This window comes from Neovison vison, chromosome 11, assembly GCF_020171115.1.
Source record: "Neovison vison isolate M4711 chromosome 11, ASM_NN_V1, whole genome shotgun sequence".
In the NCBI taxonomy this organism is placed as follows: Eukaryota; Metazoa; Chordata; class Mammalia; order Carnivora; family Mustelidae; genus Neogale; species Neogale vison.
In genome coordinates, this window is record NC_058101.1 from 5,270,469 (window position 1) to 5,289,573 (window position 19,105).

A 19,105-nucleotide genomic window follows, 5' to 3' on the forward strand; every position below is an offset into this window, starting at 1 on the left:
TAACTTACCTTTGTGCATGCCTGTAAGTAAATTCTTCATTAAACTATACTTTGTTGTATGGTAAATACCTATATGGTATTTTTTTCATCTTCTTTGGTAGTGCTACTTTTCATTCTGGTGATCTGGTATAGAAAAGCCAAGGACCTTTTAGAATGAAGGAAATGCAGCTATTTCTGTCATTTTTCAAAAAATTGAGATGGTAAAAACAGGATTGGTTTTATGAAGCAACGGAACATGTAAAATGTCCTGGATGAATGGTAACTTTATATTCTTAGGAAGGTAAAAATTGAAATAATTTCCTAATCTGTTTTAGTAGCCACAAAATGGTACTTTGTGTCTCGAAAATGGGAGGGAGTAGGGTGAAGCATTTAAAATGACACTGTGATTTATTTAAAAGAAACCATACACAACCTCTGAGATGCCCTTTTTTCTTGAAACTGAAAGAACACCTATTTCCTATTTTTTTGTCTTCCCCTGAAGCACAGATAGGGAAATATTGATAATAAGTTTGATCATCCTGGACTAACAAGCTAATTTCTAGAGATTCAATTTTGACATTTGAGGAGTATGTGTGAAGGCTATATGCAGTATTTGGGCGTTAGAATAAAAGGGCCAGTTTAATAACTACAGGCTTGGCCAGTCAAGTAATTTGGAAATGTGCTGTTAAGTCACTTAAAAGAAAAATCCAGAGTGTATTAATTTTATAGAAGAAGGAAGTAAAAGCAGTTATTCCACAGTTATTTTAACTAATTTAGAACTTATGTCTTAAGGTGTAAGGCAATACTTTTTCTGACAGATAGGCCAAAGGGTTGTCCTCATGCATTAAACATTGAAGTAGCAGGTTGTAAACTATTTAGAACTTCAGCAGTTGTAAAGATTTCTAGCTTTCTTCCAAGAATTACTTATCTCCCCTAAAATAAAATGGACCATAGAGTAGAAACTTCTTTTATTTGTGAATTTTTTTCATGAAATATAAAAGAATAACATGTTCTTTATTTTATTTTATTTCTTTTTTAGTGTTCCAGAATTCATTGTTTATGTATCATACACAGAATTCATTGTTTATGCTCCTTGCAATACGTGTCCTCTGTAATACCCACCACCAGGCTCCCCCAACCCCCACCTTTCTCCCCTTCAAAACCCTCAGTTTGTTTCTCAGAGTCCACAGTCTCTCATGGATTGTCTCCCCCTCCAATTTCCCCCAACTCACTTCTCCTCTCCATCTCCCCATGTCCTCTGTGTTATTCCTTATGCTCCACAAATAAGCGAAACCATATAATTGACTCTCTCTGCTTGCATAATCTCTTCTAGTCCTGTCCACGTTGATAAAAAAGTTGGGTATTCATCCTTTCTGATGGAGGCATAATACTCCATAGTATATATGGACCACATCTTCCTTATCCATTCGTCCGTTGAAGGGCATCTTGGTTCTTTCCACAGTTTGGTGACTGTGGCCATTGCTGCTGTGAACATTGGGGTACAGATGGCCCTTCTTTTCACTACATCTGTCTCTTTGGGGTAAATACTCAGTAGTGCAATTGCAGGGTCATAGGGAAGCTCTATTTTTAATTTCTTAAGGAATCTCCACACTGTTTTCCAAGTGTCTGCTCCAACTTGCATTCCCACCAACAATGTAAGAGGGTTCCCCCTTTCTCCACGTCCTCTCCAACACATGTTGTTTCCTGTCTTGCTAATTTTGGCCATTCCAACTGGTGTAAGGTGGTATCTCCATGTGGTTTTGATTTGAATCTCCCTGATGGCTAATGATGATGACCATTTTTTCATATGTCTGATAGCCATTTGTGTGTCTTCTTTGGAGAATTGTCTGTTCGTGTCTTCTTCCCATTTTTTGACATGATTATTTGTTTTGTGTGTGTTGAGTTTGAGCAGTTCTGTATAGATCTTGGATATCAGCCTTTTGTCTCTAGTGTCATTTGCGAATATCTTCTCGCGTTCTGTGGGTTGCCTCTTTGTTTTGTTGACTGTTTCCTTTGCTGTGCAGAAGGTTTTGATCTTGATGAAGTCCCAAAAGTTCGTTTTTGCTTTTGTTTCCTTTGCCTTTGGAAACATATCTTGAAAGAAGTTGCTGTGGCCAGTGTCGGAGGAGTTACTGCCTATGTTCTCCTCTAGGATTTTGATAGATTCCTGTCTCACGTTTAGGTCTTTTATCCATTTCGAGTTTATCTTTGTGTATGTTCTAAGAGAATGGTCAAATTTCATTCTTCTACACATAGCTGTTCAATTTTCCCAGCACCATTTATTGAAGACACTCTCTTTTGTCCACTGGATATTTTTACCTGCTTTGTGGAAGATTATTTGACCATAAAGTTGAGGGTCCATATCTGGACTCTATACTCTCTTCCACTGCTCTGTGTGTCTGTTTTAGTGCCAGTACCATGCTGTCTTGTTGATCACAGTTGTGCAGAAAAGCTTGAATCAGGCAACGTGATGCCCCCAGTTTTGTTTTTCTTTTTCAACATTTCCTTAGCAATTCAGGGTCTCTTCTGGTTCCATACAAATTTTAGGATTGTTGTTTCCACATCTTTGAAAAATGCCAGTGGAATTTTGATCAGGATGGCATTGAAAGTATAGATTGCTCTAGGCAGTATAGACATTTTAACAACGTTTATTCTTCCAGTCCGTGAGCATGGAATGGTCTTCCATCTTTTTGTGTCTTCTTCAATTTCTTTCATGGGTGTTCTGTAGTTCCTTGAATACAGATCCTTTACCTCTTTGGTTAGGTTTATTCCCAGGTGTCTTATGGTTCTTGGTGCTATAGTAAACGGAATCAATTCTCTAACTTCCCTTTCTGTATTTGCATTGTTAGTATATAAGAAAGCAACTGATTTCTGTGCATTGATTTTGTGTCCTGCCACATTACTGAATTGCTGTATGAGTTCTAGTAGTTTGGGGGTGGAGCCTTTTGGGTTTTCCATGTAAAGTATCATGTCATCTTCGAAGAGAGAGAGTTGGACTTCTCCATTGCCAGTTGAGCACCTTTTATTTCTTTTTTTGTCTGGGGCTGTTGCTAGGACTCCTAGTACCATGTTGAACAAGAGTGGTACGAGTGGGCATCCTTGTCGTGTTCCTGATCTCACAGGGAAGGAAGGCTGTCAGTTTTTTCCCACTGATGATGATATTTGCTGTGGGTTTTTCCTCGGTAGATTTCATGAAGTTGAGGAATGTTCTCTCTATCCCTATACTTGGAATCATTTAAATCAGGAATGGATGCTGTATCTTGTCAAATGCTTTTTCTGCATGTTTTTGTATTCATGAAATGAAAAAGAATAACCTACATTTTAAGGAAAATAAGATGAATAACTGGATACCCATTATATATTTGCAGTAAATTTTTAAGAAATGCACTTTGAAAATCTGTCAGTTACACATTTTGTGGTACTTTAATGTTGCCAGCATTCTTGGATTAAAAGTATAGAAATATGCCTTCATATAGGAGGCAAAGTACTCATTTCTGTGTTTTATAATGAGCTTCTAGAAATTGATAAGAGAACAGTCCAGTAGAGCGTATATAAGAGGATATACACAAGGCTTTAAAACATAAGAAGTTCATCAACTTATGCATAATAATACAATGTAATGGAATTACTCAGCTTTTACTTGTTAGATTGGTAGAATTTCAAAAATCTGTTGATTACTATTGGTGAGATTATGGGAAATAGGTACAATCACTTCTTGTTGGTATAGATCCCCTGCATCTTACAATTTTCCTGTGTACCTTTTCGTAATTACATTTTTATCCCTTTGCCCAGAGGTTACTACTGTCCTGAATTTTGTATTAGTCATTCCTTTACTTTTCTTGCAATTGAACATTGATGAGCACCTAGTATGTGCCGGATGCGTGGGTTATATATGTAACTATTACCAGTGTTTTAACCTTTATGTAAATAAATGAGATCCTACTGAATATGTTTTTCGTGACTTGTTCTCAGCTTAATGTTTTTATGATTCAGCCATGTTCATGCATGCAATTGTAATTTAATTGCTGTGTTGTTCTGTGATATATGTATTCATTCCACAGTAGATATTTAGATTATTTGCCCCCTTTTTTGGCTAATATAATTAACGCAGCCATGAGCATTCTTGTATGTATCTCTGATAGAGCTCCTAGGAGTGGAATAGTTAGGTTGTAGAGATCTGCTTTTACTTCCTGAGATCTATTAGGCAATGCCGTAATGTTTTGCCAAGTAGTTGTACTAAAGTACACTCTCAAAAGTAATAACAGTTTTCATTTTTCTGTCTTTTTCTCAACACATAGTATTGTCAACTTTTTTTTTTTTTTTAAAGATTTTATTTATTTATTTGAGAGAGAGAGACAGTGAGAGAGAGCATGAGCGAGGAGAAGGTCAGAGAGCGAAGCAGACTCCCCACGGAGCTGGGAGCCTGATGTGGGACTCGATCCCGGGACTCCAGGATCACGCCCTGAGCCGAAGGCAGTCGTCCAACCAACTGAGCCACCCAGGCGTATTGTCAACTTTTTAAAAAAGTTTTGTTGGTTACTGAGTGTGAAATAGTTTCTAGTTCTCTTAAATTTGTGTTTTCTTTCTCTTTTTTAAAAAAAGTTATTTATTTATTTATTTATTTATTTATTTATTTGACAGAGATCACAAGTAGGCAGAGAGGCAGGCAGAGAGAGGGGGGAAGCAGGCTCCTTGCTGAGCAGAGAGCCCGATGTGGGGCTCGATCCCAGGACACTGAGATCATGACCTGAGCCAAAGGCAGAGGCTTTAACCCACTGAGCCACCCAGGCACCCCCAATGTGTTTTCTTAATTGCTTATAAGATTAAACACCTTTTCATATAGTTATTGGCCATGTTTCTTGTTTGAAGTTGCTATTGATGTCTTTGCTCATTTTCACTTGAAGTATTTATTTATAGAAATTTTTAAGTTTTGTGTGTTTTGTATTGTAAATGTCTTCTACTCTGGCTTTCCTTTTTGTTTTCTTAGGTATCTTAATGAGTAGGTTTGATATTTTTATTGTAGTTGAATTTAAAAAGCTTTTCTTTTATGAAGTCATAACTTGTGAAAGAAATCCTACCCTACCCCACATCAGAAACATGTTTTACTATATTCCTAAAAGTTCTATAAAGTTTTACTCTTTGTAGTAAATTCTCTCAGGCGTTTGAAATGAAAAAAAATTTTTTTAGTTGAGGTGTAGATGACATATTAGTTTCAGGTATACAACATAGTGGTTTGACAGTTGTGTGTGTGTGTCTATACACAAGAATGCTCACCACATTAAGTTTAGTTACTGCCTGTCATTGTACAACATTATTGCAGTATTATTGGCAATCTTCCCTAATCTGTACTTATCCCCATAGTTTATTCATTTTAAGATTGGAAGTTTTTTTTTTTTAAGATTTTATTTATTTATTTGACAGACAGAGATTATAAGCAGGCAGAGAGAGAAGGGGAAGCAGGCTCCCTGCTGAGCATGGAGTCCTATGTGGGGCTGGATCTAATGACCCTGAGAGTAGGACCTGCGCTGAGACCAGGAGTCGGCTGCTTAACTGACTGAACCAGGACGCACCCCTGTGTGTGTGTGTGTGTATATGAAGAAAGCTCTAAGACCATCATGGGGCTTATACTCAAGACTCTGAGATCAAGAGTCCCATACTCTATGGACTGAACCAGCCAGGTGCCCCTCTTTTGTTTTTTTTAGTTTCCACATCTAAGTGAAATCATGTGGTGTTTGTTTTTTTCTCTCTGATTTAGTTCACTTAGCATAATTCCCTCTAGGCCCATTCATATTTTTGTAAATGGCAAGATTTCATTCTTTTTTACGGCTGAGTGTTACTTCATTATATGTACATCTATACCACATCTTTATCCATTCATCTATCATTGGTTACTTGCATTGTTTCTGTATCTTAGATGTTATAAATAATGCTGCAATTAACAGGAACGTGTATATCTTTTTTAAGGTCCATTGATTTCTTTCTTTTTTTTTTTTTTGAGTATACTTGACACACAATGTTACATTAGTTTCAGGTGTACAGCTTAGTGATTCAACAACTCTATAAGTTATATTGTGCCCACCACAAGTGTGGCTATCCTTGTCACCAGGTAACACTATTTAAATGCCACTGGCTGTATTTCCTATGATGTACTTTATATTCCACTAACTTAATTCATTCCGTAAGTGGGAGCCTTCTCCCATTTTGTCCATTGGCAGTTATCTGGCAGGCATCACTTTGTATTTACAGGACTGATTCTGCTTTTTGTTTGTTCATTTGTTTTTGTGTTTTAGATTCTGCATATAAATAAAATCATATGGTATTTGTCTTTCTCTAACTTCTTTTGGGTAGAATAATACTCCCTAGGCCCATCCACGTTGTCTGAAATGGCAAGATCTCATTTTTTAATGTCTTAGTAATCCATCGTGTGTATGTGTATATGGGTGTATATGTGTATATATGTGTGTAATATTCCATTGTGTATATATGTGTATGTACATGTGTGTATATATACATGTATACACACACACACACACACACATATATATATATATACTACATCTTATTTATCCATTCAGCTATGGATGGATACTTGGGTTGCTTCCATATCTTGGCTGTTGTAAATAATGTTGCAATAAACATAGGACCACATACATATTTTTGAATTAGTGTTTTCATTTTCTTCTGGTAAATACGCAAAAGTGGAATTACTAGAATTTATTGGGTTTCTATTTTTAACTTGTTGAGGAACCTCCATACTGTTTTCCATAGTAGATGTACCAATTTACATTCCTACTATGGGTTCCCTTTTCTCCACAGGCTTGCTAATACTGGTTATTGTCTTTTGAAACTAGCCATTCTGACTGGTGTGAAGTGATGGTTCATTGTGGTTTTGATTTGCATTTCTTTGATGATTAGTGATGTTGACTATCTTTTCAAGTGTCTCTCAGCCCTCTGTATGTCTTCTTTGGAAAAATGTCTGTTCAGGTCCTCTGCCCATTTTTAATCAGATTTTCTTTGGTGTTGATGTATATGAGTTCTATTTATATTTTGGATATTAACCCTTTATAGATATAGCATTTGCGCATATCTTCTCCCATTCATTAAGTTCCTTTTTTGTTCTGTTGATGGTTTCCTTTGCTGTGCAAATTTTTTTACTTTGATGTAGTCCCAGTTAATTATTTTACTTATTTTGTTTACCTTTCCTGAGGAGAGAGATTCCTAAAGGTGTTAAGACCAATGTCCAACACTTGACTGCATAAGTTTTCTTTTAGGAGTTTTATGGCTTCAGGTCTTACACTGAGGTTATTAAACAGTTTTGAGTTCATTTTAGTATATGGTGTGAGAAAGTAGTCCACTTTCATTCTTTTGCATTACTTATTGCATTTACCTGTTGCATTCCAGTACTCTTTTGGAACTGATTTTTTAATATGATATGAGGGGTCTCATTTAGGGAGTGATGTAACCATTTTTTCTATGAATAATCAACAGTCTCACTGAAGTCAGTTTGTCCAACCTTGGATTAATTACTACATTATCATAGTCATTATTATGGGTTTATAGTAAGAATTGATACCTGCTTTGGGAATTGCCTTTTACATTTTTCTTTCATAGAGTCTTGGCAGTTTGGCTGTCTTGGATTGCTCATGCATAAGAAGCAGCTTGTTATGTTTAATGAAAAGTGCTCTTGGGACTTCAGAATTGAATGTGTAGATCAGTTTAGGAAAAACCAACATCTTAATATATTGAGTCTTCCTATCTGTGAATTTTGGCATCTTCTCCATTTATTTAGATCTTATTTAATGTCTTCAAATACAATTTTTTAACTATGGACTTTTGCTCAGGCATATGTTGGATTTGTTTCTTAGGTAACTTATACTTTTTTTTTCCTATTATAATTACTTATAAAGTTTTTCTTTGCCTATTTAGCTGTTGGGATATAGAAATACAAGAAAGAAAAAACTGATCTGTGGTAGGCTTTATGGTTAAATTTTTATCTTTCAGAAAATTTGTCTGCAAATTTTTTTCGAGTTGTGTATGCAGTTAATCATTTCATGTGCTGATGGCAGTTTGGTATCAAACTCTTATTACATGTTTCTTATTTTAATGTCTGACCAGAATGTTTAGTACAGTGTTGAGTAGAAGCATTAATACTGGGTGAGCATGCTTCTATTACCAATCTTAAAAGAAGTGCTTCTAGTATTTTTCCATATTTGCTTTATATTTTTGGTAAAACACATTTTTTTAGTTTCTAAAAGTTTTCTTCTATTTCTATTTTGCTAATCCTTTTGTGAGTGCTGAATTTTATTAAATGCTTCATCTGTTGTGGGATAATTTTATCATCTCATAGGTTGAGTTAATAAATTATATCTATACATTATTTCCTATTTATTCTTTTTTTTTTTTTTTAAGTTTATTTAAGTAATCTCTGCACCCAATATGGGGCTTGAACTCAGGACCTGGACATCAAGAGTCACATGTTCTTCTTACTGAGTCAGCCAGATGCCCCCATTTTTTCCAGTTTAAACTCACCTTGCCGTACTGAAAGAAATCCAGCCTGGTGCTTCTGTATACTGGATTTATTCTGGTAATATCTGTCAAGGTCTGTGAAGGCCCTGAGATTTTACCCTGCTAATAAGCTAATAAGTTAGGCAATTATTGTTTCATAGGTAGTGGCAGAGAACAGTGAGACTTCTGGGTCGGAGACAAAAAATGTTATCACTTGAAGCCACAAGATGGGCCCAGACATGTGCTGTGTACATAGTGAGTTGGTGTTGTAGCTGAGCGGTTAATGTGCAGCACTCTAGCACTTTTCAAGCTAGCACCGAATACTGTAGTAAGCAGCAAAAAGCTAGTTCTGATTCCCCGGGGGCGGGGGACAAAGAGTTACATGGAAATATTGCTGTGGTTGCCTTAACCTGTTTAGTTGCCTATATAAGTAGCTACAGAAACTGCTCAGCATCAAACTCAAAAGCCTCAGAATCTGTCACATTCACCAAGAATGTAATAGGGAAGCACAGGTCTCTGGTGGACTGCCTCTCCCAATAAAAAAAAATTTTTTTTAGGAATTTTAAACATTTGCTCATGCACAAGACAGACCTAAATAAACTTCTTAATTGCTTTTTCTTAAAGAATTTGTGTAAGATTGAGCTAATGTGTTCCTTAAAATTTTGGTTGAATAATTCTGTAAAACTCTCATTGCCAGTTGTTTCTTTGTGGAAGATATTTAAGTACCACCCCAATATATTAATATATTTGTAGTTTTTTTTTTTTTTAAAGATTTTATTTATTTATTTGAGAGAGACAGTGAGAGAGAGCATGAGCCAGGAGAAGGTCAGAGAGCGAAGCAGACTCCCCATGGAGCTGGGAGCCTGATGTGGGACTCGATCCCGGGACTCCAGGATCACGCCCTGAGCCGAAGGCAGTCGTCCAACCAACTGCGCCACCCAGGCGTCCCAATATATTTGTAGTTTTAAGAACTATTGAGGGTTTCTGATTGTTAATGAGTCGGTTTTGTTGGACCATTTGTGTACTATTGGAATTTGTTAGATATTTTTTTGAATTTGTTAGCTTTTTAAATTTTTGTTTATTTGTGTGAGTGTTCATAATACTGTCTTGATACATTTTTACAGTGTTCTATTATAGCTGTATCACCCCTCTTCATTTCTAAGATTGTTTATTTGTGCTATTTTTTCTGATGTAGCCTCCCCAGGGATTTGTCTGTTATGTTATTTTCATTGAGTCAATGTTATCTTTTATTTTTCAAAAACTGGTTCATTTCTGTGTTTCTTTATTCTGTTTTGTCTAGATATAAATTTCCCTTTTTTCTCTTTTTAAGTTGGATACATGGTTTTGTTTATACTTAGATTTTCTTATTTTATATTTCTTTTATATATTATATATAGGTATATATAATATTTTTATTATATATATTTATTTTATATAAGCATTTAAGTAAGGCTATAAGTGTGCCTATTTGGCTATTTTTGTTGTTGTTTTTGCATCCCACACTTTTGATATGAAGTATTTTCATTTTTGTTTTGGCCTAAGTACTTTTAATACAGGTTATCATATCTTCTTTGACCCATTAGTTATTTAACATTTCCATTCATATATGATTTTAAATATATCTTTTTTATTGTTAGCATTAAAGTTAACTGCATTATAGGCAGTTAGGGTAATCTGTATGAATCCATCCTTTGACATCTGTTGATTCATACTTTATGATCTAGTATGTGATCAATTTTTGTAAATGTTTTACTGCATCTGTGAGAATATTGTTTTTCTAATTGTTGGGCATAGATTGGTATATTTGTCCATTAGATCAGATTTTTTGCTCAGGTTTTATATATCTCTACAAATTTTTGACTCTGCTTTCTTAGTAATTAAGGTGATTAATGCTAAAATATCCACTAAAATTGTGGATGTGCTAATTTCCCTATGTAGTTTACTCAGCTTTTGCTTTATATTCTTTGAGATTATTTTATTAGGTATACCACGTACACCTATATATTGCTGTATATTTGCTGTATTGTATATATTGCTATACCTTCTGGCGAATAGAATCTGATATTAGGTAGTGATCCTCTTCCTCTCCTGTTAAGTATTTTCATCTTATGGTCTATGTTGTCTAATATTACATCTGTGCAAGTTTTCTTTTGGTTAATGTTTGTCTAATATATATTTTATCATCTGTTTACTTTCAAACTTTATGTGTACTCATGCTTAGGTGTATCTCTTACAAATAGTATATAGCTGGACTTTGCCTTTTTTTTTTTTAAAAGATTTATTTATTTGAGAGAGAGTGTGTGTGCAAGCAGGGGGAGGGGCAGAGGGAGAGAGAGACAAGCAGAGTCCGTGCTGAGCGGGGGGAGCCCAGGCTGGGACTTGATCCCAGGACCCTGAGATCATGAACTGAGCCAAAATCAAGGGTCCGGTGTTTAATCAAGTGAGCCCTCCAGACACTCCTGGACTTTTTTTTAATCCTTTCTGACTTTATTTTGTTTTTAACGTGGGTTCAGATATTTTTGAATTACACTATTCTACCTTTTGATACCACTCTTGTGGTTATGTAGCATGAGATCTTCAACTTTGTGATTATTTTTCACATTTGCTCTTATACCTTTAGATGCTTTACATTTCCATATAAATTGTAGAGTCAGCTTATTATTTCTGCAAAATATCCTGCTAAAATTTTTTGGGGGATTGTGATGAACACGTAGATCAGTCTGAGGAGATTTAATATCTTAATCTTAGGACTTAAGATTGTGTTTTCCAATCTGCTAATACAGTGTATCTCTTCATTTATGCACGTCTTCTTTATTTCTTTAATGCTTTTTAGATTTCAGCATGCAGATCTTATAAATATTTTGCTATATTATACTTGATATTTTTGATGCGGTTGTAAATGATAGTGGTTTTTGAATTTCTACTTATTCATCGATACTATAGAACTAAGATACAGTTGTTTTTTAAATACATTGACCTGATCTCTTGCAACATCTGTAAACTTTTACAAACTTTTAATCTGTGAATAGAAACTGTTTCATTTCTTCCTTTCTGATACATATTGTTTTAATTGTTTGCCTTATCACATTGGCAGTACTATTAGGAGAGTATTAAATACATGTGATGACAGTGCACATCCTTGCCTTGTTCTCAATTTTATGCAAAAACAGTCTCTCACCATTAATTATATCAGTAGACAAGTTTGTTGATAGATGCTTTTTCAGGTTAAATAAATTTCCTCCTACTTCACTTTTGCTTGAAGATTTTTGTCATTGATGCAAGTCGAATATGATCCAATACTTTGTGTGTGACTAAGAGGTGTTCTTGCAATTTTTTTTCCTGATTGTGTTTATGTGTTGAATTACTTAAATGATTTTCAGATGTTGAGCCAGCCTCTATTCCCATTTTAAAACTGACTTGGTCATTATGTATTCTCATTCTAATATATTGAAATGTATTATCTAAATATATACCAAATATACATACTAGTATATATCTAAATATATGTATTCATATATATCTAAATATATACTATTTTGTTGAGAAGGTATACATTAGTGATCATAAGACATTGTATAGTGTTTTTCTTAAAATGTCTTTGATCTGATTTCAGGATACTGGTGACTTCATAAAATGAGTTGGAAAGTGTAACTAACACTTCTTTTTTCTAGAAGAGCTTGCATAACAATTGTATTACTGCTTCCTTAAATGATTGGTAGAATTTTTCAGTAAAACCATATGTGCCTGGAATTTTTTTTGTTGAAAGGTTTTTAACTACTAATTCAATTTCTTTCACTGGTAAAGAACATTGAGATTATCCCTTTCTTAGTATAACCACTCCCCTCTTTTCTGTTTGCATGGCATACCTTCTTCTATTCTTTACTTTCAGTTTATTTGTGTCTTTGAATCTATAATGTCTCTTTTGTGGAGAGCGTAAAATTAATTGTTTTATTCATTTTGCTAATCTCTGCATTTTAATCAGAGTTTAATCCACTTATACTTAATGTATTTGCTGATAAGGTAGGATTTTCATCACATTTTGCTATTTCTGTATCTTAGTTCCTTCTCGTTCCTCTGTTTCTCAATTAATGCCTTCTTTTTTTGTGTTAAATGAATATTTTCCAGTGTGCCAATTTTATTCCTTGTTTCTTTTGCTATATTATTTTGACCCGTTTTCTTAGTGATTACCCTGGGGAATTATAATTAACATCTTATTTATAGTAGTCTTAATTTGGATTAATATCAACTTAATTTCAGTAATGTTAAAAAAAATTTTGCACATATATATAACTCCATTCAACTTCTCATTTATGCTGTTACTGTCATAAGTATTATCTTTGTATATTGTGTGGCCATCAACATAGATTTATCATTATTGCTATATGTAGTTGTCTCTTAGATTGAAAAGTGGTAAAACCGGGCGCCTGGGTGGCTCAGTGGGTTAAGCCGCTGCCTTCGGCTCAGGTCATGATCTCAGGGTCCTGGGATCGAGTCCCGCATTGGGCTCTCTGCTCGGCAGGGAGCCTGCTTCCTCCTCTCTCTCTCTGCCTGCCTCTCTGCCTACTTGTGATCTGTCTCTGTTAAATAAATAAATAAAATCTTGAAAAAAAAAAAAAGAAAAAAAAAAAGAAAAGTGGTAAAACCACTAATTATATTGATACTGTCATCATAGATACCTATATAGTTATCTTTATTGGTACTCTTTATTTTTATCATACAGATTCAAGTTACCATCCAGGAATCCCTTTAATATTTTCTGTAGGACTGATGTAGTCACAAACTCATTCAGTTTTTGTTTATCTGGGAAAGTGTTAATTTTCCCCTCATCTAAGAAGGATATTTTTGCTAGATATAGAATTCTTAGTTGGCAATTTTTTTCTTTCAGCACTTTGAATATATCATTCTCTTACCTTTTGGCCTTCATAGTTTTTTTTTTTTTTTTTTTTTTAAGATTTATTTTTAAGTAATCTCTACACACACCAGGGGGCTTGAACCTGTGACCCCAAGATCAAGAGCTACATATTCTACTGACTGAGCCATTGAAATCTGTCCATTTTACTGTTTAGATTCTGACTTGTGCACAGCCTCAAGATCAGGAAGAGGTGAGAGCTTAGATTATTTTTAGGTCTTTCCTAAGCATATGCAAAGCTGCCCACATTTATGGTTTTCTAGATAACCTGGAATATGTCAGAACTTTACAAAGCCCTTATTGACATCTTACTCCAAAGCGTTTCCTTTTAAGCATTTAGGTTAGTCTTTTGTTTGCCTTACCTGTTTCACTGACCTCAGGCAGCCACAAGTTAGATCATTTACCAGTAATGGTTTCCACAAATGTACGTGCCCTTACACCCTCTCCCCCTTCAGGTGGAAGACTTTTAGGACTTGCAGGAGTTAAGGAACTACCAGCACACAAGTCAGATAACGGCTAGTCTTGAGAATGAGGTTTTGAAAGGCTCTAGTTCAGTCTTGGTTACTTCAGTGGTTTCCAGGCTGCCTTGGCAGTGAGGGCCCTGAAGAAGTCAAACTCCACAAATTACTTTACCCATATTCTGCCATTTTGCTCTTATGAAGGGGCAGATTTTTGGAGGTCCTTACTCTGCCATTTTTGGCTGAGTTTTCTATTTTGTTTTGAGTGATGTGTGATATTTTCTTTCAAGGCATTTGGTCATTTTTTTCTAAGTTGTTGAACTTAAGAACAAAGTTTCCTTAGTATTCCCTGTCCTAATGCCTCAAGGACTATTCCTTATTTAATTCTTTATATTTATGAGTCGTGTCTTTTTTTTCTTGATCAAGCATAGGTTTATCAATTTCCTTTGTCTCTTTTTCAGAGTACCATTTTTAGGCTCAGTAGTAGTCTCTTGTTTTTCATTGTAAATTTTATTGATTTCTGCTCTTTATTTTTCTTTCTGGTTTCTTTGGAATTTATTTGCTTTTCTTTTTTTAGATTTTTTTTCTTTTTAAGATTTTATTTATTTGACAGAGAGACACAGTGAGAGAGGGAACACAAGCAGGGGAAGTGGGAGAGAGAGAAACAGGCTCCCCATGGAGCAGCGAGCCTGAATGGGGGCTTGATCCCAGGAGCTTGAGATCATGACCTGAACTGAAGGCAGGTGCTTAATGACTGAGCCCTCAAGTACCCCCCCCTTTTTTCATTTTTTTAAAATTTATTTTCAGCGTTAACAGTATTCATTGTTTTTGCACCACACCCAGTGCTCCATGCAATCCATGCCCTCTCTAATACCCACCACCTGGTTCCCCCAACCTCCCACCCCCCGCCCCTTTAAAACCCTCAGATTGTTTTTCAGAGTCCATAGTCTCTCATGGTTCACCTCCCCTTCCAATTTCCCTCAACTCCCTTCTCCTCTCTAACTCCCCTTGTCCTCCATGGAACTCCACACTGTTTTCCAAAGTGGCTACACCAACTTGCATTCCCACCAACTGTGTAAGAGGGTTCCCCTTTCTCCACATCCTCTGCAACACACGTTGTTTACTGTCTTGTTAATTTTGGCCATTCTAACTGATGTAAGGTGGTATCTCAATGAGGTTTTGATTTGAGTCTCTCTGATGCCTGGTGATGATGAACATTTTTTTTTCATGTCTGTTAGCCATTTGTATGTCTTCTTTGGAGAAGTGTTTGTTCATATCTTCTCTCCATTTTTTGACATGATTATCTGTTTTGTATGTGCTGAGTTTGAGGAGTTCTTTATAGATCTTGGCCATCAGCCCTTTGTCAAGTACCCCTTTTTTAAGATTCTTAATATGGAAGTTAAGTCCTTAATTTTAGATATTTTTTCCAATATAAGAATTTAATGTTATAAATTTCTCTCTAGATACTGACTTAGTTTCATCTTACAATTTGGTAATGTATTTTCATTTTAATTGAAACTTTTTGTGATTTTTATCTTTGAGCCATGGAAGTGTGATGTTTAATTTCAAAGTACTTGGAGATTTTCTAGTTCTGTTGTTGATTTATAGTTTTTTAATGGTCAGTATGCTCTTACTTCATTTCTTTAAAACATGTTACAGTTTGTTTTCTGGACCAGAATATGGTCTGTCTTGGTGGCTGTTCGTGTACACTTGAAAAAATTGTATATTTTCCTCAGTATTACATAAATATCAGGTCAAGCTGCTTGATGTGTTTTTCTGATCTCCATCTTTACTGACTTTGTTTACTACTTCTTTTGTTGATAACTAGTGGAGGAGTGTTGAAGTCTGGAACACCATTTTGCAGCCTTTGAAAATACTATTCCTCTGTATTCCAGCTTCCATTCTTGCTAATGAATTTTACTGCCATTACCATGTTTTTTGTTTTGTTTTTGTATTAAGTAATTAGTTACTTTCCCTAATAGGTTTTAAAGGTTTCTGCTTGCAATTGGCATTCTCTAGTTTGCAGTACAAAGTAAAATGAAATCCTTTCATATACTTTGTATACATTGTGCTTCTTCGGTCAGTTTAGTCATTTAAAAAAAATTATGTTTTGAAAGTTTGCTGCTTTTTTCTTTTAAAATAATGCATCTTCTCACTTCTTTCCAAACTCTCTTTCTGGCTAGGACTTAGACTAGCCATTGTTTATTGTTTGCTGCTGTTGTATGTCAGTATCTAAAATTTCCTTCAGTTTTCTTGTTTTTTCTCCTTTGTTGCCTTTGGGTTTTCCTAGAGACTCTGAGGCTCATAGTTCTATTTACTGTAATTATCTTACTACACAGGAGCAACACTCAAGCGGTTTTAAGATGTGGAAAGAGAGGAAGAGTCCTGTAGTTTTATGATTAGGTCTCAGTGTTTTAATGGGCCTTTGAGGTAGATCTGTTCCTTCCTACTCTCTCTGCCCCAAATCGGTTAGAGGGGGCTGGAGTGTCGGGTATTTACTTGAGATTAAAAGGTAAAAACTGACCTCATTATATTCTGCTAAAATACTTTTCCTTGCATGCAGGACTTGTTAATGGGAGCATTACTGCCCCCAGAAACACAAGGGGAATTTTTTTTTCCCAGTTTTTATATTAAAAACCTAGTGGGGTCTTGGAAGTAAAACTCAGGGACCTATTGGAGGCTCCTAAGATTGGGTGCCTTTGATTTTTTTTTTTTTTAACTCTCAAGCTAATCTTCTCCATGACTCCAGCAATTTGTCCATTATGACTTAAAATGGGTCCACTGATCCTAGCTCTATTTCTGGGCTCCTGTATCTGGACTTTTGCTGCCGTTCGGCTGTGATTCTCTGTATCTGCTTGTTTGTGTTCATGGCAGCAGTTTGCCTTATGACTTCAGTTGTGCAGACAGGAGTGACTAACTTCCAAGTTCTTTATATATTGAGCCAGAAACCCAACTCCTGTTCTTTTTTTCTAGAGCTCCAATTTAATATATGTTAAGATTTCTTATCTAACATATCTATTACTGTCTCCTGCTTTATATCTTTCTGACTCTTTGTGATGCATATTCGGTAGTTTTTTTTAATGTATTTTTTTCCGTTCACTAATTTTATTTTTAGTTGTGTCTGATGTACTGCCTAACTTGTTGATCATAGTTTTTTTTCCTGCCTAGTACTTTGAGTTATAATTATATGTAGTAAAATATCCCAATATTTTAGTATGCACTGTGTCTGATTTTGATAAAAGTATACACATGTGTTACCACTGCCTACCTTAAGATATATGCATTTTTGTCACACCAGGAAATTTCATTTTTCTCTTTCATTTCATTTCTCTCATTCATTGTCATTTGGAAACTGCCAACCAGATTTTCACCACAGTTGGAGCATTTTATACTTCTACTAGCAATATGAGAGTTCCACGTACCCTACATTTTTCTTTTACTTTTTTGGTCAATATTTTTAAATTTTAGTTGTTCTGCTGAGTGTGTGTTGAAGATTTTGTTTGCTTCAGTAGTTAAAACCTTTGTTTCTGGAAGTTCCATGGTTTTTGTCTTTTCAGATCTGTTTGCAAGACTGTTGTTGCATGCCTGTCTGAACAAATTCCTCTTTTATTTCTGAAGGGAATATATAAACTTGACAATAGCTTTTTTTTTTTAATATTTGATACATCTGACTGTAGTTACTCAGATATTCCTGATCACCATCATGAAAAAATTCTTATTTTCCTCTCATATTTTACCAACTCATGTTTGTACAAGGTTTTCCTTTCACTTGAAATGTCTTCCTTTCTCCATATGTAATATAAATATTCTAACTAGGAAGAAAAAAAGATTTTTTTTTAAATGATAGTATTCATTCTTTCTCATATAGAACTGTTTGTCTTTCAGTTAGAATATTGCCTTCAGAGATAAAGTAGAACTTATAAAGGTTAATTCAGGGTGCTGAATTGTGATATTACTTCAGAATTGACTAAGATTAAAATATATGTTTATATATGTGATTTTGGCAAACATAAATTGTAGGTATATAGTATAAACAGTGAAATCTGGAAAGAACATTTTTGAAATTTTATGACTATCTTAAAGTATTTCTTTAGATTCACATAATTTCTTCAAATTTATGTAACAGATTACTTTAAAATTCCCTTTACAAAATTAGTATTTTATTGTGTACATCTGTCTGTCTTACAGATTTTATTTTTGTATTTTGCTTTAGGCAATCCTTTATCACAGGATATTCTCAATTTATACCAGGACCCAGATGGAACCCGAAAGCTACTGAACTTCATGCTTGACAATCTTGCAGGTAACTCTTAATGATCAGTCAGTGAACTCTACATGTATTACTGCAAACTAATATGACAGATGCTCTTTGACCTTTTTTTTTTTTTTTAATAGCTTCTCAGTTTTAGATTTTCTTCTGTTATTGTATCCCATGGTAGTGGGACATTCTTTTCATATACTGAGTGGTTTGTATTTACCAAGCAATATATTAGGAACTTTAGTTATCTCATTTAATTTTTCTAAGAATCTAAGAGGTCCAAATTTTTACTGATATTGTACACATGCAAGTTCTGAGATTCAGAGAATAAATTAATTTTCCCAAGTTAACACAGCTAATTAATGCCAGCACTGTGAACTCAAGATTCTCTTGCTCTTAATCACAAATATGTAGTTATTAATTATTTGAATTTGATGGATATTACGTGGATCACATACACTGTACACACTTTTTGTGCATGAAATTACAGTTTGATTGACTACACAGTTGTAGAGATTTGTGAGCAGGATTTTGATTAAGAACACCAGATCTGTCTGACTAAAATAGTTGTATTCCAAATGGAAATTTTTCTGTAAGAAATCTTTTAAGTATTGACACGATTTTTTTTTTGCTTAAGTATTCAGAATATGAGTAAAAGATTGTAGATGCTTAAATTCAGATCTTTTTCTTAGAATAATGTCTTTCTAAAATACAGAATCCTGAAACAGAGCTAGAGAAATCTAGATTCTAGGCCATCATCACAGATTGTTATCTATACCCCCCCCTTTTTTTAAAGAAAAGTGTGAAATTTAATCTTTATTTACCGAACATATACTCTTTAATTCTCTCTCCATCATAGAAGACACCTACATACAAATTTTTTTAAAAAAGTAGCATTTACAGTAATATAAAACCAAATTAATATCATCTAACATTTTTTGGCTATAAAGACTAAAATTTGGTGGGAGAGAGATAATAACCTTAAAAGAAGTCTTTT

The 19,105-nt window shown here is 34.6% G+C and overlaps 1 protein-coding gene across 3 annotated transcripts in view; it reads left to right on the forward strand.

The window, feature by feature from the left end:
- Window positions 1-19,105, forward strand: part of CNOT6L (CCR4-NOT transcription complex subunit 6 like) — a 123,508-nt gene that overhangs the window by 47,676 nt on the left and 56,727 nt on the right. For all 3 annotated transcript variants that reach the window (XM_044225808.1, XM_044225809.1, XM_044225807.1), the window contains exon 5: window positions 18,064-18,153. In XM_044225808.1, the coding sequence (XP_044081743.1) occupies window positions 18,064-18,153 (90 nt within the window). The remainder of the gene's footprint in view (window positions 1-18,063; window positions 18,154-19,105) is intronic.